We start from the raw sequence: 27,687 nt of genomic DNA, 5'->3' as shown, positions 1-27,687 counted from the left end.
AGTGTTGTCCTAGAACCTGATTATTGAACATTCACATTTATATTTCTGATTCACCTGGAATCGATTTATATGAGTGGTTTGAGGTAGTAGGGGTCAAAGTTCATTTTCTTACATACAATAGCAAATTGACCAAAACCATTTAATGATAAGACCATCCTGGCTCAGCAGTGCTACTTTGTTGTAATTCAGGGCTATTTCTGGGCCTTTTATTCTATTCCATTGGTTTATTTGTCAATACTATGTCATTATCACACTGTCTTCATTACTTTGCTTCATTACTGTGTCATGATATAGTATCCTTTATATATTTTTGAATTTTGTTTGTTGAAATGTGTAATTTCATTTTGTGTACTGTATTTTCAGTGTACAGGAAAAATACTATATCTCACATCTCATTCTGTTTCCTACTTTTTTTAACTAAGAGTTTGTTTTCAAGATCATTTTGTCTTACTATGTGTACCTCTAACCCATTTCTTCTGATTTCTGCACCATACTCTTAATTACCAGGTTAATTCCAACCTCCTTTACCATACCAGCACCACCCTTTATTCTTTTTGGTCATTTAGAAAATTTTTATTGAATGCCTGTTATATGTCAGGCACTATTACATGTGTTGAGGATAAAGCACTTCTAAATTTATTTTATTTATTTTTAAATATATAAATATTTTATTTAAATGTATATATATTTATTATATAAATAGATGGGTTAAGAAAGTATTTATTAACACATAATGTATTATTTATTTCAGGGCTACAGGTCTGTGATTCATCAGTCTTACACAATTCACAGCGCTCACCACAGCACATACCCTCCCCAGTGTCCATCAACCAGCCACCCCATCCCTCCCACCCCCCACCACTCCAGCAACCTCACTTTGTTTCCTATGATTAAGAGTCTCTTATGGTTTGTCTCCCTCTCCGGTTTTGTCTTGTTTCATTTTTTCCTCTCCTGCTATGATCCTCTGCCTTGTTTCTCAAATTCCACGTATCAGTGAGATCATAAGATAACTGTCTTTCTCTGATCAACTTATGTCGCTTAGCAGAATACCCTCTAGTTCCATCCATGTCGTTGCAAATGGCAAGACTTCAATTTTTGATGGCTGCATAATATTGTGTGTGTGTGTGCGTGTGCGTGTGTGCGTGCACACACCACATCTTTATCCATTCATCTGTCGATGGACATCTTCCATAGTTTAGCTGTTGTGGACATTGCTGCTATAAACATTGGGGTGCAAGTGCCTTTTTGGATCACTACATTTGTATCTTTGGGGTAAATACCCAGTAGTGCAATTGCTGGGTCGTAGGGTAGCTCTATTTTCAACTTTTTAAGGAACCTCATACTGTTTTCCAGAGTGGCTGCACCAGCTTGCATTTCCACCAGCAGTGTAGGAGGGTTCCCCTTTCTCTGCATCCTCACCAACATCTACATGACAAACCTTTTAAAACAGTAATTTTCCATAGAAGGTTTATGTAATTTCTTTTTAAAGAAATATTAGCATATACTTATTTAAAGGTAGGGTTATTTGATTTGGTGTGAAAGTATGGTAATGAGACCAGGATACTAATCCCCAGTGTGGATTATCTTTTGTGGTATGCCCTGCATTCTTAATATTGGCAGACTCACTCAATAATAATTGATATTGCTATCAGAGGGTTCAAATGTAACTGAACCATGAGTGACAATCCAGATAGTCAAGCTACTGGAAAAAAAACAACCCAAAACATGCTTTTAAGATGATGATTCAATAAGGTTTTCTTTCCATATGGAGAACAGTTACTAATGAGTCATTCTTATAATCAGGTAATCTTAAACATTTCATTTGATAAATTCACTTTTACTTTAAAATAGTTGACTATCTAACAATAATCTAAAAAATTTAAAAAATAAAATAGTTGACTATCAGTAATATCTTTCCTTTATAAACTATTTTCCTGTAGGTTCTTCTTTGAACTAGACTTTTAATGTTTTTGATGGAAAGGTTTTTAATTATGTGATAATAGGTTTAAAAGATGAAATTCTTTCATGGTTGTAATTCACACTTTTTTGAAGGTATCAGTGTTAACTGAAGAAGTTCGCAAGTAGTTTCTATCCAGTAGTTTAAACTATATTCACTCACACTGATACTGAAATAAATCATCAGTTTGTGCTAGGCTCATAAGAAGGCTAACTTAAGGAGCAGAGGCAATTGTTGATGGGTTTGTGGGATGATGTTTGCTGGGTAATGCTGAATGTGGACTTTAATGAGTAACAGAGCTCTGTAACAGTGGTCTTGGGGTGGGAAGTTGTGGTCAGATGATGCCATAACGTCGGTGAGAGCTCTTAAATCAGAGTTTTTCAGCAGTGAAATGACCTAGAGACAGGCATGAGAAAGGAGGAGGACAATACATATATTATTATTTTTTAAATATTTTATTTATTTATTTGACAGACAGCAAGAGAGGGAACACAGGCAGGGGGAGTGGGAGAGGAAGAAGCAGGCTTCCCGCTGAGTAGGGAGCCCTATGCGGGGCTCGATCCCAGAACTCTGGGATCATGACCTGAGCCAAAGGCAGACGCTTAACGACTAAGCCACCCAAGCGCCCCAGTACATCATATTAAATAACTGATTGAAGATTGACCCTAAAGTGGGCAGAGAAAGAAAGTGAGCCGCGGCCAGCTGTTTCTTTCTGACAAGCTTGTCTTATTTAATCTTCCCTTTTTATTTTTAATTTTATTTAATCTTGCCTTTTTGGGTGAGCTCCCTCATTAAGGATGCTTAGATTTTTTTTTTTTTTTACCAGTAGTCCTCTACCATTATATAATGGTAAATTAGTAATCAAATTGATCCATATTTTAATGTCACTTTTCCTGTTGAATTGGGCTTAATTGTTATTGGGCTTTATTTAGATTTTCCCTTCTTTGGGGGGAGCTGTTTTATTTATTCCTTGAAGGCCTTAAATATAAAAAACAATATAATTGTATTTAAGATGCAAGTAATTAACCAGAATTTTGCAAGGTCTGTTGGAATTGATTGCATGTTTTTTGAAATATTTCTCAACAATGGTCCAAATATTTTTGTTTCCATTTTAGAACAAAATCCAGTCTCATAGCAGAGGAGAATATAATGTTTACAGCACCTTTCAGAGCCATGAACCAGAGTTTGACTACTTGAAAAGTTTAGAAATAGAAGAAAAGATCAACAAAATTAGGTGGTTACCACAGAAAAATGCTGCTCAGTTTTTATTGTCTACCAATGGTAAGTGTGAAATTTTTTTCCTTTTATATGCCCACTATCTATATATATCCTGTAGGATACTTACCCCTTTACAAAGAGGAATAGGTGTTCAGAGATTTCTACAAATAGACACTTGGAAATATGTCTTCCCCATAGAGAATGTGTAAATTTTTTTATGTGTTCCCTTTTTTATTCTCTTTTAGTTTTTAAATTCCATGAAAAAGGTCCTCAGGTGTCAGTTTTCTTTTGGTACATACACAGTCGTAGTGAACCAAAAAAGGACCTTACCATTGGATTTAGGTCAGGTACCGCTTGTCCCGCTTCTTGGCTTAGTAGCCTTGAGCAGTTTATAACACTTGAGTCAAATTTTCCTCATTGGCAAACTGGAGATGGTAATATCTATGTAATAATATTGTTATGGGTAGTAAATGTGATAATTTCTAGTATGCGTAGTAAGTTCTCATAAACGTTAAAGTGTGCCTAAACTCTCCAAAGAGTATCTCAAACTGTAAATACAAAATACTCCATCGAAGGATGGTCTCCATTCCAGGATACTTTCTCGGGGAGCACTCTTTCTACTTGATCCTTTGTTCACTAAGGACACAAACTGGAGTCAACATTCTGCCTTCTTCCCAACAAGCCTCATGGGTGGGAGATTTCTTCTTACACTGTTTTGTCTGCTCAGGAGAAGTTACCAAATAAGAGAATTGTGTAATGACTACCAGAATTTAAAGTGCTTTATGACAAGTTTAAGGACATTTCTTTTCTTTCTTTCTTTCTTTTTTTTTTTTTTTTTTTTAAAGATTTTATTCATTTATTCATGAGAGACAGGGAGAGGAAGAAGCAGGCTCCCTGTGGAGCAGGGAGCCTGATGCGGGACTCAGTTCCAGGACCCTGGGATCATGACCTGAGCCACACACGCACCCTCTTTTTTGTTCTTCTAAATTTTTTTCACATGGATTGTTTTGACTTGGTTTATCCTCGGGCTTGGGTCTGAAGAGAACCACTAGAGTGATTGAGGGGGACTTCCAGGTTCTGGTTAGCCATAGTCTGTAAAATATTTGAATTAGAACTTTCTTGAGACTGGCATAAGGCACTATTAATGAAATCAGACTTTAGAACCTAGACCTTACCATTCTTTACCGTTTGCTGATTGTAAACTCAGGAGACTTCTGGGGTGACATGGTGGAAAATGTCAAGTGCCCCTTTCATCCCATTTAGGCCTCATCACCCACTCTGTCAAATTCTTAGAAGTGCATTCCATAAAAGAGTGTCACTAGCTGACACCAGACATGTTTGCTTCCTCTTAGGTGCCCGTTTTTCTGATTGTCAAAGCTCTCCCCAGCCAGCCCACCAAAACCCTCTACCCCCCCTCTTCTCACATCAACTGCATTCACCTCTCTTCTCCTTATTAAAAGAAAAATAAATGATTTAAAGCTTATGACTTAGAGCATTATAGATGGAGGAACTGTGTTTATTCATGTCAGATGTTGGGTTCTAATCTTGGTTCAGTTTTAATTTATATGGTAAACTGAGCTATTTCAAATAGCACTTCACATACTGCTCTTTCACATCAAATCATAATATAATTCTATCATTTATATGGTTTCTACTTTTGGAAATAAATGCCCCAAGTAAGTGTGTTGGTGGGACATACATAATTCATGTATTGGGATATTTGTTCTTAATAATTTTGGCAGTTCACTTTGTATGGGATAAGTTACTTTTCTTTTTATAAAGGGAAATGTTTAAAATAAAGGCAGAACTAGGATAAGGGAGCCCTACGTACCTATCACCCAACTTCAGCAGTTCTCAGTTCATAGCCAGTTGTTTTTTCAGGTACTTCCGCTTCCTCTCCTTCTCCGTGTTGTTCGGAAACAAATCCCATTTCAATTCATTCATGGATTAAATCTTAATTACCTTTCACTTCTCCATTAATACCCACATGTGTCTTCCATGCAGGTTTACACACGTGCTCTCTGTGGTTTGAAATAAGCAAGGCAGTGTTTAACCAGATGAGCCTTTCTAGACAGTAAACTCTACAAAGGCTCAGTGGAGGGAGAGACCACTGGGAATTCCAGTGGTTGGGTCTCGGGTATGTGACTCTATGTAGTATTTTTCTGTAGACGGAAACAACAGTGTCACCCAAATAGGTTTACCATGTAAATTTTAAGTCCTTGATTAATAATACAAATTATTTTAAAGGGCTTCTGTCTTTTGTTGCTGTTACCATTAATGAATACTAAATAAAATACAATTATTTGGGGCTGTGGTACTTTTTTTGTGCTAAAAAGTAGAGCCCACTTTGGAAGGATAAAACACGTGTGGGGATTTTACAGAGTGCTATGTCTGGATGTGGTGGAACGGGAAAAGGATGGAAGGACTAAAACTTAAGCCGTATCTGGAAAGCTTTATTGTTTAAAAAGAGAGAAAATAATCATGGGAGAATGTCAACATCTTTTAAAACTAAGTAATAATTTTGTATTATTTGGTATAGTTGTCTCTGTGAGATTGAGCACAATAATACCTCCTCCCCTACATGTAACAGGCCTTTTCACTCAAATCCTGTAGGAGATTGATGGAGAATAGGACTAAACATACCACCTTTGATTGACCAAAAGTAATCTTACTTTTGTCTTTGCATTGGCTTTCCATGGTCATCATAAACTGTCCAGTGTTTCCCAAATTGGTTTTACTTAAATAACTTCATAGTGCCCATCTTACAACTTTAGTTCATTTAATGTTTCTTCTGGTTACTGTTCTTTCTCGTTCATCTCCTTTTGCTTTCTTTGAGTTCTCAACTCTTCCACATTGCACAAATGTCCACCTCTAACCTGTTGACTGTGGGTCTTGAATAGATGAGTAATACAAAGTTCACTAGTAAATGCCTTGTGTTTTAACAGCTTGTTTATAAGAATCTTTAATAATAGGGCGCCTGGGTGGCTCAGTCGTTAAGCGTCTGCCTTCAGCTCAGGTCATGATCCCAGGGTCCTGGGATCGAGCCCCGCATCGGGCTCTCTGCTCAGCAGGAAGCCTGCTTCTCCCTCTCCCACTCCCCCTGCCTGTGTTCCTTCTTTCGCTGTGTCTCTCCCTGTCAAATAAAATCTTTAAAAAAAAAAAAAAAAAGAATCTTTAATAATAAAGCTGCATTCCCACAAAGGAAACTTGTTAGCAAGGTCTTCCCTGTCCCAGTCCTCTTTTTATGGTGAAAGGAACACGGACTTTTGGACTTCTGGAACCCTCTTTACTTGTTAGTATTTTTTTTTTTTTTTTAAGGTTTTATTTATTTGAGAGAGAGAGAGTGAGAGCGAGTGTGCATGAGCAGGGGGGAGGGGCTGAAGGAGAGGGAGAAGCAGACTCCCTGCTGAGCAGGGAGCCTGACTCAGGGCCTGATCCCAGGACCCTGGCATCATGACCTGATTCACAGGCAGACCCTTAACCGACTGAGCCATCCAGGCGCACTTTACTTGTTAGTATTGACAGTATAGGGAAACACCATAGAGCAGTGGTTCTTAACCTTTTAGAAATGACACATTTCTTTGAGGAATCCAATAATCCCCTTATAGAAAAATATGTATATTTCCATAATTCTGCATGCAGTTCTGTGGAGTTTGGTTATTGTCACATACCTCCAGTAGGCCAAAATCTACAGTTAAAAAAGTCACTACTACAGAGCTTAAGAATTTTGATTTTTTTAAAAAATTTGTTATACTTATTAAAATATTTTATTTCTGACCTGCCCTGTTCCCAAGCATTGCACAGAAATTGTATAGTACTTTTCTATCCTGTGTTTATGTTACTAAATTTTTTTAAACCTCTTTTTTTTTTTTTTTTTTTTAAAGATTTTATTTATTTGAGAGCACACAGGCAGGGGGCAGGGGCAGAGGGAGAAGCCAGGCTCCCCGCTGAGCAAGGAGCCTGATGTGGGACTCAGTCCCAGGACCCTGGGATCATGACCTGAGCCAAAGGCAGACGCTTAACCAACTGAGCCACCCAGGCGCCCAAATTTTTTTAACCTCTTTAAGTGACAAATTTTATCACTTAGAAAATGTGTTTTAAAGTGTAATATGTTTTAAAAATCTATTTACCCAGTTTTTCATGATATAAAAAAATAATAATTTTCTTCTTAAAACACTATTAGGAACCATAAACTGATTACATCTTATTTGAAAAGTTTGATAAGTACATTGTGATTTCTTTATCTGGATCTTTGGTAAGGATGATGAATTTGGACAGGCCATAAAGACAGTTGCGGGGATTGGGCTAGGGGAAACTTTTCATCCTTATTTTTAGATGATAATTACTCCCAAAATTAAGAGTTTAGGCTTGACTCATTACATTTGGGGACAAGTAGAATATCCTAAAATATATAAATCTTTACCTCGACATAGCACATAGAAAACACATATAATTTAACTGTAAGATAACTCTAAACAAGATTAACTAGGGTTTAGATAAAGTAATAGATTACAAGTTAGTAAAGTTAGCAGTTTTTTTCTGCTTACACTTCATCCTTGCAAAGGGTATCCACAGGGTTGGCTAGCACCCCCTTCACCACCAGGCAGAGAGAGGTGGCAGGCCTAGAGGAGTCCCTAGAAAGGGTGACAACATTTTAGAAAGTGCCTCTGTGCACTGTTTTTTAAAATCATACCCATTGGCTTATGAAAGGACCATTAAGAATGTGATACTTTTATATGAATGCAATTTGAAGATTATAACAAAAGTATTAAATAAACATGCATGAGTCTGTAATGATTTAAATAAACATAAGCAGGGAGTGGAGATGCTTCTTAGAGAATTTCAAATATATGGATGGATGCTTCTCCTTTATAGGGACTGTAACTTAATTTTTCCTTTAAGTGTGGACTGGACTTTAGAGATTCATTTCCAAAGACTAGAGTATGGCAAGGGGGAAATTAATAACTGCAGTGGAGAAACCTGGCACATACTGCCTTAACCAAGTGAACAGAGCTTTCATCCCCAGTGGGAAAGTCATGTTGGTACCATGTATACCTTCACTTCACCTCTGGTATTCTTCTAAAACCCAGTGATCCCAGTCTGATCATGAGAAAACAGCAGACATACCCAGTCGGGACATTCTGCAATACCTCACTGCTGCTGCTCGGAACTGTCAGGATGATGAAAACTAAGAAAAGTCTGAGAAATTGGTAAAGTCAGAGGGACTAGGGAAACTTGACAACTAAATACAGTGTTGTTTGGATCCTGGAACAAAAAGGGATGTTAGTAGAAAACCTGGTGGATTCTCAGTAAAGTCTGGAGTGAGTTAGTAGTAATGTATAATGTTAATGTCTTAGTTTTAACAAATACACCATGGTTGCATAAGATGTTGACATTAGAAGAATTGGATGAAGGGTATAATGGAAACACTTTGGACTATCTTTGTAACTTTACTGTAAGTCTAAATGTACTCCAAAATAAGTGTTTCTTTAAAAAATACTATTAAAAACATTTAAAAAATACTATTTAATATATTCTTGATAACCTAGGAATTTTGTCTTAAAGAACTTGGGGACATAGCTTTTAATTGGTCATTTTTTTTTTTCAGACCCTGACCAACTTGACTTGAATCCCTAATACAACAGGGAAAGATAGATTTAAACAGAGGCATCCAGTCTATGAAGGAATTTGTGGAGTCTTTGGTAGGATCTGCTAGGAAGTGTGGGACCAAGGGAGATAGATAATCCTTTATCATTTTTATTCTAAATAATAAGCTGTATTTGTTTGTTCTCTTTTTAAAAATACTAAGTATATATATGTATGTGTTTGTGTTTACAAACATGTGGGTGCTTACACACACACACCTTTTCCCCTCTCCAGCTTTAATTATTTTAATTATTTTTAAAGGACAAGGACCTGGCTGTGACGTGATTTTAATTTTGAGGGGCGCCTAGGTGGCTCAGTCTGTTAAGCGTCTGCCTTTAAGACCCTTCTGCCCAGGGTCCTGGGATCAAGCCCCATGTCAGTTTCTCTGCCTCTCCCTCTGCCTGCCGCTCTGCCTGCTTGCGCGCGCGTGCTCTCTGTCAAATAAATTAAAATCTTTTTAAAAAATGGTACTTTGAGTGCCATTAATGTATAAATTTGTGATTTCTATGTATATGTGTTTTTATTCTCCAGGTAATGGGAAATTTGTTTTTTATTAAGTCACATAAGAGAGTTTATTCTTGGGACCCTTTTAGGTGAAATACGAAATAGCTTGTTTGAATATGCCTTAAACTTCTATTAGTATTATTCTTTTTTTGAGGACTTTTTTCATTTTTCTCTCCAGATAAAACAATAAAATTATGGAAAATCAGTGAAAGGGACAAAAGACCAGAAGGGTATAACTTGAAAGAGGAAGATGGAAGGTATAGAGATCCTACTACAGTCACTACACTACGAGTAAGTACTTAAGAAAAAATGATCGTAATTCTGATAGTGTTCTGTATTCATATTAGATAGTCTAGACCCTGAGCAGAACTTGAATAGGATTAACTATAATCTGCCCCCCCCAGAACAATTTTATAACCAGATAGGACATTAAAAACTCCCGTTTTAAATAACCATGTCCCACATAGAGGTCTCTCTGTGCCAGGGGCTGACCCAGGACCCAATGCAAGACTGTTTTATACAATGCCACACTCTGTTTTGCCCTCATGGTTTGAATGTCAGCTCTTATACATATCAAGATTAATTTTCTTTGGAGATAAAGAAGTAGGTAGAAGTGGACCAGATATCCTAGTTGCAGCTAAGAAATACCAAGAATTAGATGCTCTGGGCTAATTTCCTTCTTAGCCAGTTCAAACCAGAAACATTGAGCTTTGCGAGTCTCCAGCAAAAGATTGGAACTAGAAAGCAAAACAAATTCTCATAGTATTGCTATCTATAAAAGAAGGTAAATTAACCAAATAATTCATTTTTCTTCTCATTTCAACACTTTAAGGATCAACATCAGTTGCTTTATAAAGCTAAATCTGTGTAATATTATAGTGTTCCCTCAAAAACTAGGATAAAGAACTGAAACCTTAAGTGCCATTGTAAATAGTGAGCATTTTGTAATGACCGTTTTTCATGTGTCTTATTGACAGGTGCCAGTCTTTAGGCCCATGGACCTGATGGTTGAGGCCAGTCCACGAAGAATATTTGCCAATGCTCATACATATCACATCAACTCAATTTCTATTAATAGTGATTATGAAACATATTTATCTGCAGACGATTTACGGATTAATCTTTGGCATCTGGAGATTACAGACAGGAGTTTTAGTATCCATTTGGTTTCTTTTTTTGGTGTTTGGTAAAGAAGGCATGTTGTGCCCATACTAGATTTATTTTCCATCTCTCCTTCGTGTATTTTTATTTCTTCTCTTTGAAAGTAGCTTCTTACTTTATACCACTTTTTCTTTGTGTTTAAGTGATTAAACAGTGGGTGAAGTTCTTTGATAAAGAGCATAATGTATTGGTTTAAAAATAGGATTCTTGGAATTTTAAGTACTATTATAGTAAGTTTAGTACTTAGTACTAAATACTTTGCTGTAATACTATGTATATTAAGTACAATCTATACCATGAGTGTAGGTACAGTATGCACCTGTGAACAGATTTTTTTTAATGGTTGAGTTTTTTATAAAACAAATTTGTGGAGTATTATTTATTAAAAATGTAATTATAAAAATATTCTTAGTAAGGTTGGCAAAAGAAATTGATACAAGTCATGATGCATGGTGGTATGAAGTCAGTAGAAATATTCTCCAGATGCCACTTTCATTGTCTGTATCATCCTTCTGAGATTTTTCTGTACATGTACCAGTGTGTGATACAGACATACCTGACGAACACAATATACTATATACATACAGTGTATATGTGTGTGTGTGTATATATAAACATCCTAGATTGTTTATAAATATATTTGTTTCAGGTATCTTTTTAAAAGGTTTTGATACATGTTTGCAGTTATTGCTGCTAGTGTTAATGTTGTATGTATTTTTAAATAGACATCATTTGAAAACTAACACTACTGTAATTCATATTCTACCCATAGCATATAAAAGAGCCTGTTTCCCTCCACCATTACCAGTCTAGTTAGTGAAAAGTCCTAATATTTACCAACCATTTATATTTCTTTTTGTTCTTTTCTAGTTTTTTCATTGGATTTATATATATTCTTACTGGGTTTTTTGTTTGTTTTTAAAGCACCTTTTTTTATATTAAGTGAATCAACTTCTTTGTGGTGCAAATAGGTTCCCCTTTTTGCCGCCTTGAAGTTTTTTACCTTTGTTTTGTTTAGAATATACACTAATAATATTCTGGGATTTGTATCATACTCAGAAAAAGAGGCCCATCTACAGTCTAACATGGTTTCTTCTAAGATTTTTTCCCAATCTTTAGCAGTTTTGATCCCGCTGGGATTTATACTCCTATAAGGAGTAGAATGCAATTCGGAATTAATACTTGTGCTTAAGTTTATGAATGAATTCTATATTTGAGAAATAGAAAATTATATTTGCCCTTTTTTCTAAGTGGAAATTCCTTAATAAAATGCTATCCAGATATTGTGGATATCAAACCTGCCAATATGGAAGAGCTAACAGAGGTGATTACGGCAGCAGAATTCCATCCAAACAGCTGCAACACGTTTGTGTACAGCAGCAGTAAAGGAACTATTCGGTTATGTGACATGCGGGCCTCTGCCCTCTGTGATAGGCATTCTAAACGTAAGTGTACGGTCTTTTTTTTCAAATGATAACATTTTCTGTTTTTTTGAAAACTAGCATCAGATGTGGTGACTACATTTGCATAGGTTTACAAGTCTGAAAACCTGTGTGCCCAGGGCCTCCTGTACCCTTTGGTAAGCTGTCTGACTCCACATGAGGCATTGTAGGTTATTCTACTGGAAGAACATAAAAGGCTATCTTGGGAGCATGTCTGTCGATGTCCCAGTGGATATATTTTTAAATGGAATGTTATTTTGGGGGAACTTGGGGCTGGGCTCTCCAGCTCTTTTTTCAAGTAGAGTGTTGGTTTTTTTCCTACCCTCCTTCCCTCCCTTTTCTCCTTTCCTCCTGCTCTCTCTTGTTGCTTTCTGTTTTGAGCTTTCTAGGAATACTTTTCTGAGAAGAGATTTCCTTGGTTTAAAAAAAGTTTAAAAGCACTGGGTTAAAAAATTGAGGGGTTGCATTATTGTCTTCATGTTGTTGAGTGTTTTTAAAACTCATGAAAATTGGTACATGCCTGTTACCAAAACAGTTTTATCTGGCCACTAAAAAAAAAATAAAATCTGATATAAATTTGGATGGTGTGTTCCCTTGCGGTGACAGTACGGGCAAAGTCATGGACGTATCTGCAGAACCTACAGACCTGGTGCACTTTGAAGTCCGAAGTCCTGGCTGTTCCTGGTTCTGCTAAATCAGCTCTAGGACCCTGGGAGTATATATTTTTGTATCTTCAATGTCAATGTTAAGTCATTCCCCTTAAGAAACTTTAAGGGGAGGTTATGTTCTTATAGTCAGAGAGATGTTTTTTCGGTTCTGCACTAGCCTGTCATCTGTAGCTTACTCTTAGGAAGTTTGTGAATGGTTGTCTCAGCAAGTGCTTTGTCCAAGCCAGAATATTACACAAATTGCCCTTTTTTTTTTTTTTTTTTTTTGCTTGTTTTTAGTGTTTGAAGAACCTGAAGATCCCAGTAACAGGTCTTTTTTTTCTGAAATCATCTCCTCTATTTCTGATGTAAAATTCAGCCATAGTGGTCGATATATGATGACTAGAGACTATTTGTCAGTCAAAATTTGGGACTTAAATATGGAAAACAGGCCTGTGGAAACATACCAGGTATTTGCAGTTTTTTCTTTCAATTAGCATATACCCTATTTACTTCTAAGTCTTTATAGAGAAGGATTTTGTACTATGTGTTAATCCCAATACAGCATGGTTGACCCTTAGGCTTTTTCCTTCAGAGATCCATGAGTATGTTGCTTTTCCATATGTTAATTTTATATATACTTTTATAGGTTGTGTTGTCTATTCAGTTAAAGTGTGATTTTACTACCAGTTTGGTTCATTATTGACAACTTTTTTCCGCACCACTGTCTACATTTAAAGTGAGGAGGGAAGAGTACTGTAATAAGGTCTAGGTGGGGAAGAGGATTGGGAAGAATGGCCAGTCCTAGTGGAGATGTCCTGGTTGGAGTATGCGCAGGAGTAGTTGAACTAGAGCTTAACTTTGGCATGCCCATAGACTGGCATTTTGCCTTTTGGCTGATAACTGTTGTCTTAGGCTAAAGGAGAAGGGCTTGAAAGCCCAGCGGACGGCTTTAGGTGTTTGGCTGTCTATTGTAGAATGTTAGTTCTGGGTCCTCTTTTTGTCAGCCAGCCACTACCATTGATCCCCTATCCCTTTCTTCTGGAGAAGAGAATAAAGACATGCACAGCTGGGGACATGGTGGGGGGCAAGCAGAAACCTGGGGTAAGCCCTAGACTACAGTGTAGAAAACACTTAAACACTGGTTTTAAGAATACAGAATTTATAAATGGTACCTTCCTTATGTTGTGTGTTTTCCATAAAATTAGAATGATGTTTCTCAAACCTTTTAATCCTCTTTGACAAACATAAACTACTTAAGACTCTTCCTTAATGGTATTTGAAAATTTAAAATAAATGCTATGTTGAAACAAAAGCAAAGAGATACATACTGCTTTGTTTTCAAATTACATTTGTGTAACTTCCAAGATTGTGATCTGTCTCCTGGTGTTTCTCAACACCACCACCATCCCTGGTTGCCATTGAGAATAATTGATTTGAATCTCAACTTCATACTCTTAAAATTGTTTGGTGAGAATCCCTTGTATGTGCATTCTAAAACTTTGCCAAATTGTTATCATTAACTTAACTTGCAGTTTTTCTGCTTATGCTGAATTAGATTAGTGATTCGGAGTAGAGTCACATTTTATACTCAATATATACAGATTCAGCTGTTGAGTTTAATATAAGCATCTTGCTGAGCTATGTGTGACTAAAGGGTATTTTGATCTTAATAATTTTTTGCCTCCTGTCCTGACCCTACCTGAGTTACAGTTCCTCAGTGTTAACAGATTTGTACTTAATGTTACATAGATATGGCCTGAATCATTCCATTATACTTAAAAGTTAAAGTGGACACTTAAAAAGACTTCAGGTTGTTTCATAAAGAATAGAGAATTCTAAGCATTTAGAAGGTACCTACTCTTTTCTATCATTAATTCTTTTTTAAGGCTCTCTTTAAGTAACAACGGTTAGTAGATCAAGACAACCCCCCTGATTTGGTATTGGACCTTTCCTGCTTTGTAATTTAACAGTGTTAATATTGAAATGCATTATTTCTTAGAATACCTTTTAAATACCAGATTTATTTATTTTTTGGCTTATCCCTTTGTGAAATACTAGTGAATTCTACTTCAAAAAACAGGTACATTTTCATTAGATTTTGATATTCTGTGAGGAATATCAAGTGATACAATTTTTTCAGTGATGCATACGTTGATTATATACAGTTGATCTTTGAAGAGCATAGTTTGAACTGCGTGGGTCCACTTTATACATGGATATTTTGTTCTATAAAAAGAATAGAGTACTGCAAATGTATTTTCCTTGTGATTTTCTGAATAACATTTTCTTTCCTCTAGCCTACTTTATTACAGACTACAGTATATAATACATATTACATACACAAAATACATGTTAACTTTATGTTATCAGTAAGGCTTCCCCAGACAACAGTAGACTATTAGTAGTTAAGTTTTGGGGAGTCAAAAGTTATATGTGGATTATTTTTTTGAGATACATTTATTTGAGAGAGGGCAAGAACACGAGCTGGAGGGGCAGAGGGAAAGGGGGAGAGAATCTGAAGCAGACTCCACCCTGAGCATGGAGCTTGACATGGGGCTCGATCTCGTGACCCTGAAATCACAAACTTAGCCAAAACCAAGAGTGGGATGGTTTAACTGACTCTGCCACCCAGGGGCCCCTATATGCGCATTTTTGACTGCAGGGGGATTAGCACCCCTAATCCTCGAGCTGCTCAAGGGTCAGTTATAATACCAAATCAGGGCACAGCCATGCTGTGCATAGCATAGGCACTTTAATGATAATGTAGGCTTCCATTATTTATGCCCAGAGAATGGTATTTAAAAAGGAAGTAAAACATAATATTGAGTATTTTTTTTATCAGCAATTAATGGACTGAAAAAACCAAGTGTTAACATATTCAACTACTGCTATAATAGTCTTTAATTATTCTCTATCTGTACCATTTTCAAATGTATTTTAGTCTAAATATTTTAGTCCAGCTTATAAAGAGTTCATGTGTCATGCCCCAAAGGGTATTTTCTCTGTCCTACAGTAGGAAAATGCGTGTTCATAGAAGGGACCTCATTTGTTTGTGAAAAGGATAAAATGCCTTTATTATTTGTTGCTAAGAGAGTTGAGTTTTAATAAGATTACAGAGTATTGTGTCTGTATATTCCTTTTTAAAAAAATGAATTGTTTAAATATTTTCGTAATATCACTTAGCAGATCCTCAGGTGAAAATAAGTATATCTATAATAATATATAATAATGTATTTATATTTAAAACCCAGGTTCATGAATACCTCAGAAGTAAACTTTGTTCACTGTATGAAAATGACTGCATATTTGACAAATTTGAATGTTGTTGGAATGGATCTGACAGGTAATTGATTTTAATTTGAACTTCTCATTCAAATGTGCCTTTTATTAGAGGAAAGAAATGTGCTATTTCACTTCTCCTAGTATGATTGACATAAATTACAAATCCTCACTTCATTCCCTGCCCCCGTTCACTTGAAATAAATTCAATAATCTTGTAGTAGTAATAGCAGATAAAAATTAAACATTGTGTTTCACTAGTAACTATGAAAATACACCAAAAAATCTAGATATCTTAAATTATGATTTAAATATCTTTAAATATTTCCCTTTTTTGAACCAGATCAATGACATTTTTGACATGCCAACAATTAAAATGGTGAAATTTCAGTTTGGTGGTTCATCTAGGAAACTTGAGAAATATTTAGGCAGTGGATATTTCATTTGGAATGTTAAACACCAGTTTTTCCAGATATCACATTAATATCTCATAGAAGTGGTAATTACCGTATGTAATTTAACCATATTACCATGAGTAATTAGGGTTTTATAATCCACAATTTTGCCACGGTATATGATTTGTTTTTATTGTATGGTGAAAATGTGTACCATTATTTCCAAGGAGAAATAAGTCTTAATCTTCCAGTTTTTCTTATCAATATTTATTTACCATTTATTGTGTTCCAATAGAACAGAAAATAGAAGAAAACAGTGTTGGAATTACTTAAACTTGCCTTCAAGGTCATTAAGAGGTACTTTTTATTTAACAGTAGTTCAATCAGTGAAGCTTAATAACATTCAAGTATCACGGTGTTCTGTGTTATAGAGGATGCTAGAACTTGGATCATTTATCTTTGGTGTGATTTTTAATATTAACTTTTATCTGAATCTAACATGATACCCAGTAATAGGCTGGTCACAGTAAGCCTAGCCTCAGAACAAGCAAGCTTTACTTTTGAATGCCACTACTTAACACTAAGGCATCAAGAAGGAAGAAGGAAAGGGAAGAAGAGAAAGGAGAAATTTGCAGACAGAGAAAGAAGATACTGACACACTAGGATCTGATGCACTGCTACACCAGCTCTTCCTCACGTTGCTGAAACATTGTTGGCAGTTCTAAGTTATGTTCCATTATCAAAAAGAAATTCTTGATTTCCCTTACCGTTTGAAAACTTGTTTTGAAATAATTTCAAACTGGGGGAAAATTTGTTAAGAGTGACACAGTCTTATTTAGCCCATACTCAGGTTCTCCTGTTACTGTTTGCTGTGTCAGTCTTTTCCTTTATATCTGTCTCTATAAAGACACAAATAGACACACATGCTTTATTTGTTAACCAGTTGGGAGTAAACTCCAAACATGGTGCCCCATTGCCCTTAAACTTTTTAATGAGTATTTCTTAAAAGATAAGAGTCTCTCCTGTATTATGACAGCGCAGTCATCTAAAGCAGAACAGTTCCCGTTGGAGCCCATTAAAATTTCACCAGCCCTCTCAGCCATGTCCTTCCTAGCAAAGAAGAAAATCCAGTCGAATATCCAGTCCCAAAGTATATGTAACATTTAGTTGTCCTATCTTGTCCTCCTTTAATCTGGAACGGTAGTTCATGCTTTCCTTGTCTTCCGCGACTGGCATTTTTGAAAAACAGGCCAATGATTTCATAGGAGGTTTCTTACTTTGAGTGTTATCTAATGTTTCCTCATAATTTGATTCAGGTTATACATTTTGGGCAGGTACAACACAGAAATGCTGACCTACGAAAACCTTTTAAAACTTACAAATAGCCGTAGACCTAGGTGTCCTAATTATTGAAACCTCACAAATTCAAATAATACGGGGATGCCAATCCAAACTACATAAAATCATTTTAAAAGAAATACAGTTTTATTACCCTCAGGCACATGCACCAGTTTGAGTTTGATTAAAATGTTGTCAAGTGTCCTTTGGAGGAATTGACATTACTGAATAGATGGTAATCATTTGTATTTCATATATGACCTATATCTTTGATACTTGTAAATACTCAGTCGTTTTCAAGTATTACTTTAAACAGTTCCTTGATATTCTATAATCTTATTTACAATAATTATTTAAACCATGTGGGAAGAACATGGTAAGTAAGAATAGCACCAGACCCTTTCTAAATTAACAGTTTCAAACTTGTGAGGTTTTGCTTATTGGGTACTTAAAACTTAGCAAATGTTGAGCAGTGACGGATGGAAAGTTGAACTGACAGAGCTACCCTGGGTAGGGTTAAAATTTGGCAACCCTTTAGACGGATACTATTAAAAATATTTTTCCCCCCAAAAAGTGCTTAAAATGTATTTAATGTTATAGGTAAAATGATTTCCTGTTAAGAAAAAATTTATATCCTACTCTCTTAATATTCTCAGAAGGAGATTTTTTTTTTTTTAATTTTTTTTATTCATTTGTCGGAGGGGGAGAGAGAGAGAGAGCACACACAAGCAGGGGAAGCTGCAGGCAGAGGGAGAAGCGGGCTCCCCGCTGAGCAGAGAGCCCGATGTGGGGCTTGATCCCAGGAGCCTGGGATCATGACCTGAGCTGAAGGCAGGCGCTTAACCTACTGAGCCACCCAGGCGTCCCAGAAGGAGATTTCTTATAAGCATTCATGAGATAGCATTATCCCAACCAGACAACATCCTAGGAACAAATTCTATAGTTTATAATTTAAATCACAAAGTAAAGCATTGGTTTCTTATGAACAGCTATTTACCATGAATTTTGAAGGGTTTTAGAACCTGTGATCCCACGGTTGGTTGGTATTTCAAGAAGCTACCTACAGATTTAGTTAATCACAAAGCCTGTAGTTGCAAAAATATATTCAGCAGAGGTTATTTTAGTACTACTACTAAGAAGCTATTCTTGAGAATACTTTCAACTTTGGTGATAGTTTTGGTAGTCATGAAAAGGAGACTAGAAATCTCCTAGTTACTAGAAATCCAAGTTAACTACCACTAACTAGTACCAGACTAGTACTAGTTTATTTGAATAATTGGTCCCTGGGTTGGTGTCAGCTTGAAGTAGCTATTTCCTATGCGGTAATAGCATAGGCTAGGTTTCAGCACTGAATCGTTTTGCTGGAAATTAACTTTTGCTCACTTATTTGACTGCGTCCTCTGTTTACTTTTGCAGTGTTGTCATGACTGGATCTTACAATAATTTCTTCAGAATGTTTGACAGAAACACAAAGCGAGACATAACCCTAGAAGCGTCACGGGAAAACAACAAACCTCGCACGGTTCTGAAGCCACGCAAAGTCTGTGCAAGTGGCAAGCGAAAGAAAGATGAAATCAGTGTTGACAGCCTAGACTTCAACAAGAAAATTCTTCATACAGCCTGGCACCCCAAGGAAAATATCATTGCTGTAGCTACTACAAACAATCTGTATATATTTCAAGACAAAGTGAATTAGGGTTGGCATTCCCAGCAGAAGAGCCCACTTCCTGCTTAGTTGAGATAGTTGAATCTAGCATTCGTACCTAAAAAAGAGAGAGGTCCATTGTGGCGCCCCTTTCCAGTGTTTGACAATGTGCCATTCGACAACACATTTTTTATAGCTACATGGAGAAATCTCTGTGGATTCATCACTGTGGTGTTCTCCATGTCTGCTAGCCATGTAGGTAAGGGTAGGGCACTTTTAATTTAAATGACTTCTTGCACCATCTTGCCTAATGGACTAGATTGGACTGTATCAACATTGATTTACTCCACTTTTTATGCCTTCCATTGTGATGACGTCAAACACAGTGAAAGCCTTCAGTCATGCTTATGGGATTTAATTGTGTATCCTCATTACTGTATCATTTGTGGGGTACACCCCTCCCCCTTTTTTAAATTAAATACAGCTCATTCTTACTGTGGCTTGTAGCATTCCTCTTCTGGCCTCCTGGACTCTTCCCCTTCATCTCTTTTACCCTTGCCCCCTCCACCCAGTCTTGGTGGTGGTATATTAAAAAAAAAGAACGAACGAAAGCACACGAAATGAGTCAGTTTGGGGTCAGTGGTAAAGGGGGTATATGTTGCGAACAAATGTTTTAACAACAGTTGGCTGTAATCACTCCTTGCCGTGTCTGGCACCGAAAATAAGGAAAAAAATACTACTACTGAATAAAAGTGACAAAGAATGGAGAATCTGGTTTTCTTTTTTCTTTTTAATCTACCTCTTCAAGCTAATATTTTGTGTCATACTTTTGGGCGCAGTGAAATGAAATGAGTTTCCATTGTTTAATTGGTATTTTTGTTAATTATCTTTAACAAGTGTTCTTTTACATGGAGAAGGAGAGGTCTTGGTTCTGTATGAACGTGTTTTGAATTATATACTGGTATTACTAAGGATTTCACAATCTATAAATTGCTAGAGATTTTCTTTTTTTTTTTACTGTGGTTATAAGAGTATTGGATACATTGTATCTACACTTAACTCATCTGTTAATGAAATTGTTGTAAATGGGAACCAAATTTGTAGAACTTCATTTTTAAAGTCTTTTTACAGTGCTTAATTTCATTTTTGCCTTACTAAAGTCAAAGACTTAAACTTTTTTAACAGGTTAAAACTTTTTTTTGTCATTCAATTATAAAACATAAAAGTATCAAGTGATTTACAGAGATAAAATTGACACTGCACTATTTTTTTTTTGTATTTTACTGCTTTCAAATCTGAATGAAATGTACTTTGCCATAGATGTTTTTCCTCTATTTTTGGTTTTCCAAAGTATTAATATTAAAGACAAACTTTAAAGGTACAGTGTTCAAAAAGTGCTTCATGGACTCCCAATAGCTGCCTCAAATGAAAATTTTAGTAATCTGTATATGATTACATTTCCCTATCCAAAGATGAAGAGTACTCCTATTTTTAATAGGTAGAGTGTACCTTTGTCAGTCTTGCAGAAGCTTTAATGGAGAAACAAATGGACTTTATTTTTAAAAATATAAATCGAGTAGGCATATATATTATTAGAGAATGGTTAGTGTGTTTTGGCTGAGCAGTAATAGACAACCTTGAAGTTTCGAGGACTCTGAGTGCTTCTTCTATGTCCACTACCTACTGTTCTATTCTCATCAATGAAAAATGATTAGACAATTGAACCGTAATTCCCTCTACACGTATACAAATACTATGTTCTTGTAAGTTAACATTTTTAGCACACAGGAGAAATTTTATGTAATAAAATTACTGTATCTTTTGGACTTAACAAATTTGAATTTGTATTTAAACACATGATATGTCTGATAATTCTTAATGGCACTTTTACTAACTTATTTTGGGGGTGTTGGGTGCATTCTTAATTTGTGTTATTTATTCTTCACACTTGACTTGGAGTGGGATATTCTCCTGCTACAGTATCAAACACTGATACTTGTCTCTGATCAGGCAGTGTTCCAGATCTTTTTGGAAGATTGTTTCCCTAAAGTTTGGGTGTAGGTCTTGAGATAATACCGCCAAACAGCTCTTGGAAATTCTCTCTTGATTCAGCCGTAGCTGTAATGATTCTCACCCATGACACTAAGGGTTAGTTTTTTATGTTAAAGAGAAACATTGCTAAAATTAAAAATGCCTCTATAAAGGAATGCTATTATAAATTGTAATGATATTCTCAAGTATCAATTTTTAATTTATTTGATGTAGCAAATTCTAAGCCCAGCCACTCATCTCATATGGTCATGGTTAATCTTTTTATTAATAAAAATTTTGCTTAGAATAAACTTAGTCTTGTCAAATTGCTTGTATTCTATTCTCTTGACACCTACATTCATACCCTGTCCCTTCTGTCTTAACCTTTTTTTTTTTCTTTAATTACAGTAGGAAAATACTCTCTATTAATCTCCTTTGATCTTTATTTAGTGGCTGGGCAATAGTTATTTTATAAATCTCTAACTATGTAAACACAAGTTTATATAACAACTAACTACTGGATATTAAGCTTTCTTCTGTGAAGCTCTTAGTCTTTCGGAATAAATACTACATTCATGCAGGGGTTTTTTTCCTTTCAAATTGTGAGGGTCTTTTTTATTTTATTTTTAAGTGAGGATCTTTTTAAACCTTCAGTGTGAGAAGGATTCTGGTTACAGATATTCCTAAAGAAAATGAGAAATATGAAAACAGGTTCTTCCGGTGTGTAACATGATTTATTTCAAGTAATAGGTTTTTAGTCTTGGAAAATTTATATGTGAAACCTAAACAGTACTGACAAGTATTTTTAGTGGAATATAAATCATTACCTTCTTAGGGAACACTTTCAGCATTTTTTTTTTTAATCACATATACATTCAAGTGGAGGTAGTACTGTACACTTCTGGAAGAACAAAACCAAGCCAAGAAAAGAGAAAAAAGGTGAATGCTAGGTAATCGAGAACCAAGTCAATTTATTTAGTATTTGAGAGCACTACTGTATGGGGTATCTTCTTTATTCAGTTGGTTGGTAAGCTGTGTTGTGTGTGTGTGTTTGTGTGCATGTTAACCATGGCTAAAAAGGTTTTTTACACATCTCTCCCCCAAAACCTTAGAACCTGACCCTGCTTTATTTCATAAAAATGCATATGAGGCCAAAACATTTTAACTCTTTAGTAGTAGTATCAAATGATTAGTGAATTTGCAAGGTCTTGGGATGTTCTCAACTGCTGAAGATACTTTTTTAAGCATAATGATAAATTTTTTGTCTCCTTGACATTTTATTGCATAATGGTATTAGCACTGTGACTTACCTCTGTGTAAGCATTAAGAAATGGCCACCTTAAATAAACATAAAAACAAAGAAATGCCCACCTTATGGGATTAAAGTTAATACATATGAAAAGTTCCTCTTTAGCACAGAACCTATCATACTGAAGGCACTACAAGATTCCTCCAAAAGGAGAAACCTGGCAAAGAAAGAAACTGGCATACAGGGCAAAGACAGTACTTGTTTCTTTTAATATTCTAGCTACAGTTACACTCTAGTGTGTGAACAGCAACAAGTTATTTGAGGGCTTTCCCACTAGGGGGCAATGGTTAAGCCCTGAACAGGTATTTTTAAGAATACATCAACAGGAGAATTCTACGCCTGAACTGTAAGACCTTAATTATTAAAAACTAAGTTGGGAGCCAAATAAAGGGAAAGTCCAAAGCGTATTTGTGTCCAGATAAAACCAGTATTCAACATGAATACTAGGAGTGCTCAATTGAGGGCCCAGTGATGGGGGATCCCTCATGTCGGTTAACGATGTCTGTCATGGTCGTATCTTAACTGGGGAAGCAACCAAAAGGAAATTAGAAAAAGAGTTTTGAGCTGTCAATCATAGCCTACACAGTCTGCCCACCCTTTGCAAAACCGAATCCTTACGTGCCATGCTCGCTTTCTTTTACAAGGAAACCGGGAATTACATGTTGGTTTATGTCGAACTTTATGTGGAGTTAACTTTGGGACACCATTTCCTTTTACTATATCTTGAATACATGTTTTTCAGGAAGTACAAAAAGGAAAAATACCCCACCAGTAATCTCATTGTGCAGAGAAAACATTTGTCTTTTCTTTTTCACCGAAAATGGAATCCTGTATAGTTCTATGTCCTATTTCTCCACTTACCGTTGTGTTTTGAGCAGTTTCCCAGATCAGAATACTCTTTAAGCAAGATTTCCCTGTCTGCATAGCCTCACATTGGTGGATGATCCGCTATTTATTTCATCAGTCCCTGTTGTGAGGGCTGATTTTTGTTTTCATTTTTGCAAATAGAAGTACCTTAGTGTAAGATTTTTAAGGATACATTTCTAGAAATATAGTTTCTGTATTAAAGGGTATGGATATATTTAAGATGTGATAGATCTTGTCAGATTTCCTTCCAAAACTGGAAGTTCCGTAACAACTATGTGGGATTACCCATATCGTCACATTCTCACTAATGGACAAAAATCCTGTGTTTTATCTTTAATTTGAAAAAGTCAAAAGTGGTAAACCACTTTGTGTTTTTGTATTTCTAGCCAGGTACTAATTTCTATAATCTTGATACAAGACATATGTTCTGTAAATATTTTCTCCCAGTCTGAGCTTGTCTTGTCTTTTCTTCTCTTGACAGAGCTTTTTGAAGAGCAGCAGTTCTTAATTTTCATAAAGTCCACTTGAGCAACTTTTTCTTTAATGGATTATGCTTTTGGTGTCCTATCTAAGAAACCTGCCTAACTTAAGGTGACAAAGATTTTTTATTTTTTAGGACTTCAGTAGTTTTCAATTTTTACATTTAGGTCTGGGATCCATTTGAGTTACTTTTTACATATTGTACATATAAAAATTATATATCCACCACAGATCAAAGTTTTTCTTTGCACCTTTGTCGAAAATCAGCTGACACAGTGTTAGTCTGTTTCTAAACTGTTCCATTAGTTTATACGTGTGCTTTCGCCCATACTACATTGCCTTGGTTGCTATAGCTTCCCATAAGCCAGTAAATCAACTTTATTCTTTTTAAAAAACGTTTTGCAATTTTGGTTCCTTTACCTTTTCTTTATACATTTTAGAGTCAGCCTCTTGGCTTTGATGATAATTGTACTGAATGCATAGACCGGTTCAGGGAGAGTGGACATTTTAGTATTTGTCCTCCAAACCATGAATGCAGCATATTGCTCTGTTTTATGTGGGTCGTGGATTTCTTTTATCAGTGTTTTTAGTTTTTAGCATACAGATCTTGCACATATATTGTTCCTAGTTCATGTTTTTTGTGTGTATACGTACAAAATTTTCAATTTCTAATTGTTCATTGTGAATATCTAGAAATACAATTGATTTTTGTATATTGACCTTGTATCCCGATAACTTACCAAATCCACTTCTGTAGATTTTTAGAAGTTTTCTATTCAGTCATGTTGTCTGCAGCTTATTTATAATAAATGTTTTCTTTCTTTACAGTCTTTCTAATTTTCCTTTCAAATGCCTTTTATTTCTTTTCCTTGCCCTGCTGGACTGGTTAGACCTTTCAGGTGATGGTGAAAGCAGTGGTGAGGTCAGACACATCCTTGCCTTGTCACCAGTCCTGGGAGGCGAGCATTCAGTCTTCCACCATTAAGTAGGTTAATTGTAGGATTTTTGTAAATGGCCTTTTTTAGGCTGAAGAAATTCCCTTTTATTCCTGATTTTCTGAGACTTGTTAATCATGAATGGATGTTGGGTTTCCTCCGATGTTTTTTCCGCATCTATTGAAACGATCGTGTCTTTTTTTTTCTTCATAATGTTGGTGTGTGAATCATATTCATTTTCCTTTGTAGGACCAGCCTTGAATTTCCAGAATATTGTTTAGATTCCTTTGCTAGTATTTTGTTGAGTATTTTTGCATCAATGTTCATAAGGGATACTGATCTGTAGTTTCCTTTCCTTTTAATGGCATTGTCCGGTCAGTGTAATTTTGCCCTCATCAAATGAGTTATGGAAGAATGTGGGTAGAATTCATATAATTTCTTCCCTAAATGTTGGATAGTATTCACCAATAATGCCATTTGGGCCTCTTTATTGGAAGATTTTTATCTGAACTCAGTTCTTTAAATGGAATTATGCAGGCTACTTCTTGAGTTTTGGCAGTTTGACTTTCAAGGAAATTGTCCATTTCATCTAAGTTATCAAATTTATGGGCATAGGTATTCATAACATTCTGTTTTGTCTTACTCTGCTCAGGCTACTATAACAAAATACCATAGACTGTGTTTTTTCTTACTTTCTTTTCCTCCCCCTCCCCCTTCTTCTCCTCCCTCTTCTCAAACTGTCTCTCCCTCACCTTCTCCTTCTTCTTGTTCTTCTTCTTTTGTATTCCAACCAAAGAGTTTATTCCATTTATGGATAGAAAGTCCTTCCCTTCATTTATGGTTAGAAAATGAGAAAAAGTTCTTTAATCATTTTTTACACTTAATGCTTTTTATTATGATTCATTGTATTTCTTCACTGCATTTTCATTTTATTAATGATGACATATGAGAGCTATTAATTTCACTATATTTTAAATTTAGCCATTAACTAGAATATTTAGTAATTGCACTTTGTATGTCAGTTGATACTTTGGTGTTTTGTGTAATTATATTGTCTACACATAATTTCATTTATTTTCCAGTATTGAATCTCTTATTTCCAAATCTCTGACTTTTCTGCTTTAATAGCAGTAACTTTCAAAGTAATGCTAAATAAAAAACAGATACGAAGTTGTTTGTTTTATTCATGACTGCATGGGGAATACCTTTGGTGTTTGTTGTTAAGTATAATGTGGGCTGTTGATTGAGATACTCTTTATCACGTTAAGAAGAAAAATCTCCCTGGTTCTATTTTCACTAAGATTTTTTTTTCTTTTTATCAAATGTAATAATATCAAGTGCTGTGGCTGTCTATTGAGTTTATTTTTATTCCCTTTGAAACTACTAAATTGATGAATAATATTTTTGGAATTTTACCTCTGTCTACTAGATGACATTGATCTTTAGTTTTTGTGTATAGCTGTTTTTGTCAGGATTGGGCCAGCTTCATAAAATTAAATGAGATGGTCTCATCTCTCTCAATGCCTTAGCATGGTTTTGCTGCTTTTACTCAGGTGTACTCTTGGTAATCCCAGCGGAGTGGGGGTAGGGTGGCACAAAGGTAAGGTGATATTTATTTCTGTGGTGGTCACTCTCTTCTCCAGAAGATCCTTCTTATTTTAATTCTGAACTCCATCAAGGTTATAATAGTTAAAATTATTATAGGTAAAGAATCCACTCCAAATTACCAATAATATGTCCTATTAGCATAATCTTGACCTATACATCAATAAAGAAGTACTTTATTGCTTAAAGGGACCTCAAACCTCATTAAGCCAAGCTCCTCAGTTGAAAAATGGCAAAACATAAAACTGTTTCATCAAGAGTCACATAGCTGTGAGTCACGCTACAAAGAGAACTATAACATATGTCCCTTGTGGGACTTGAAATGTACTGTTACTTTATTATTCTCTGAATCACGCAGCAAAGTCAGCAGAATGAAGCACCAAAATTTGAACTTTCACTAGTGACATTTTGCTTCTTCCCAGTATCTTTGAAAATGTTAATCTATTGGCCCCAATCTAGATCGAACCCTTGCTGCCCAGCAGTTTACTCACTAATGCCAGAAAGGATCCAGATTGATCAGCTTATATAGTTGTTATCTTAAATAGCAAAGAACAGGTGGTTAGGATAATGGAATGCCACACTAGGAACCCTGCCACTCTAAGAAAATATAAAGTTCTTTCTCTCCTCCTCTTACCCTTTCTTCACTCTCTCCCCTCGTGGCCAAGTGCTGACGGATCTCGTGGACAAGTTTATTCCACTACATCTACTTAACTTCCCTTTCTTCTGTGACCATTTGAGTTTGTACCTCTCCTGCTTTGGAATTAGGACACAATTATTTGTAATTGCATATGATATTAAGGAGTCAACACTCAATATAATAATAAAGTATTTTGCAGAGTATATCCTGGTTTACGTAGTCCTCTTATAAACTTTCATTTGATCCCAACTACATTTCTGAAATGGTGAAAGAGTGTTACTCTCCCCATTTGACCCTTGAAATCAGGACTCAGAGGATGTGACTTGCGCAAAATCTTACCACTTGGTGGGTGCCTGGGTGGCTTGGTCATTAGGTGTCTGCCTTTGGCTCAGGTCATGATCTCAGGGTCCCAGGATCGAGTCCCACATCGGGCTCCCTGCTCGGCGGGAAGCCTGCTTCTCCCTCTCCCACTCCCCCTGCTTGTGTTCCTGCTCTCGCTATCTCTCTCTCTGTCAAATAAATAAAATCTTAAAAAAAAAAAAAACCAAAACTCACCACTTGGTAAAAGCTTGGGCTCAAACCCAGTTT

General features: G+C 35.8%; 1 protein-coding gene across 4 annotated transcripts in view; it reads left to right on the top strand.

The window, feature by feature from the left end:
- PPP2R2A (protein phosphatase 2 regulatory subunit Balpha) overlaps window positions 1-20,005 on the top strand; it is an 84,649-nt gene extending 64,644 nt beyond the window's left edge. For all 4 annotated transcript variants that reach the window (XM_078069491.1, XM_036106184.2, XM_078069493.1 and 1 more), the window contains 7 exons: window positions 3,073-3,238; window positions 9,504-9,616; window positions 10,303-10,480; window positions 11,767-11,931; window positions 12,876-13,045; window positions 15,830-15,921; window positions 19,007-20,005. In XM_078069491.1, the coding sequence (XP_077925617.1) occupies window positions 3,073-3,238; window positions 9,504-9,616; window positions 10,303-10,480; window positions 11,767-11,931; window positions 12,876-13,045; window positions 15,830-15,921; window positions 19,007-19,286 (1,164 nt within the window). In that variant the 3' untranslated portion in view covers window positions 19,287-20,005. The remainder of the gene's footprint in view (window positions 1-3,072; window positions 3,239-9,503; window positions 9,617-10,302; window positions 10,481-11,766; window positions 11,932-12,875; window positions 13,046-15,829; window positions 15,922-19,006) is intronic.
- The last annotated feature ends 7,682 nt before the right edge of the window (window positions 20,006-27,687 follow it).

This window comes from Halichoerus grypus, chromosome 3 (genome assembly GCF_964656455.1).
Source record: "Halichoerus grypus chromosome 3, mHalGry1.hap1.1, whole genome shotgun sequence".
NCBI classification, from domain to species: Eukaryota; Metazoa; Chordata; class Mammalia; order Carnivora; family Phocidae; genus Halichoerus; species Halichoerus grypus.
The sequence above is the reverse complement of the archived record's forward strand: the minus strand, read 5'-3'. Positions and strand labels throughout refer to the sequence as shown.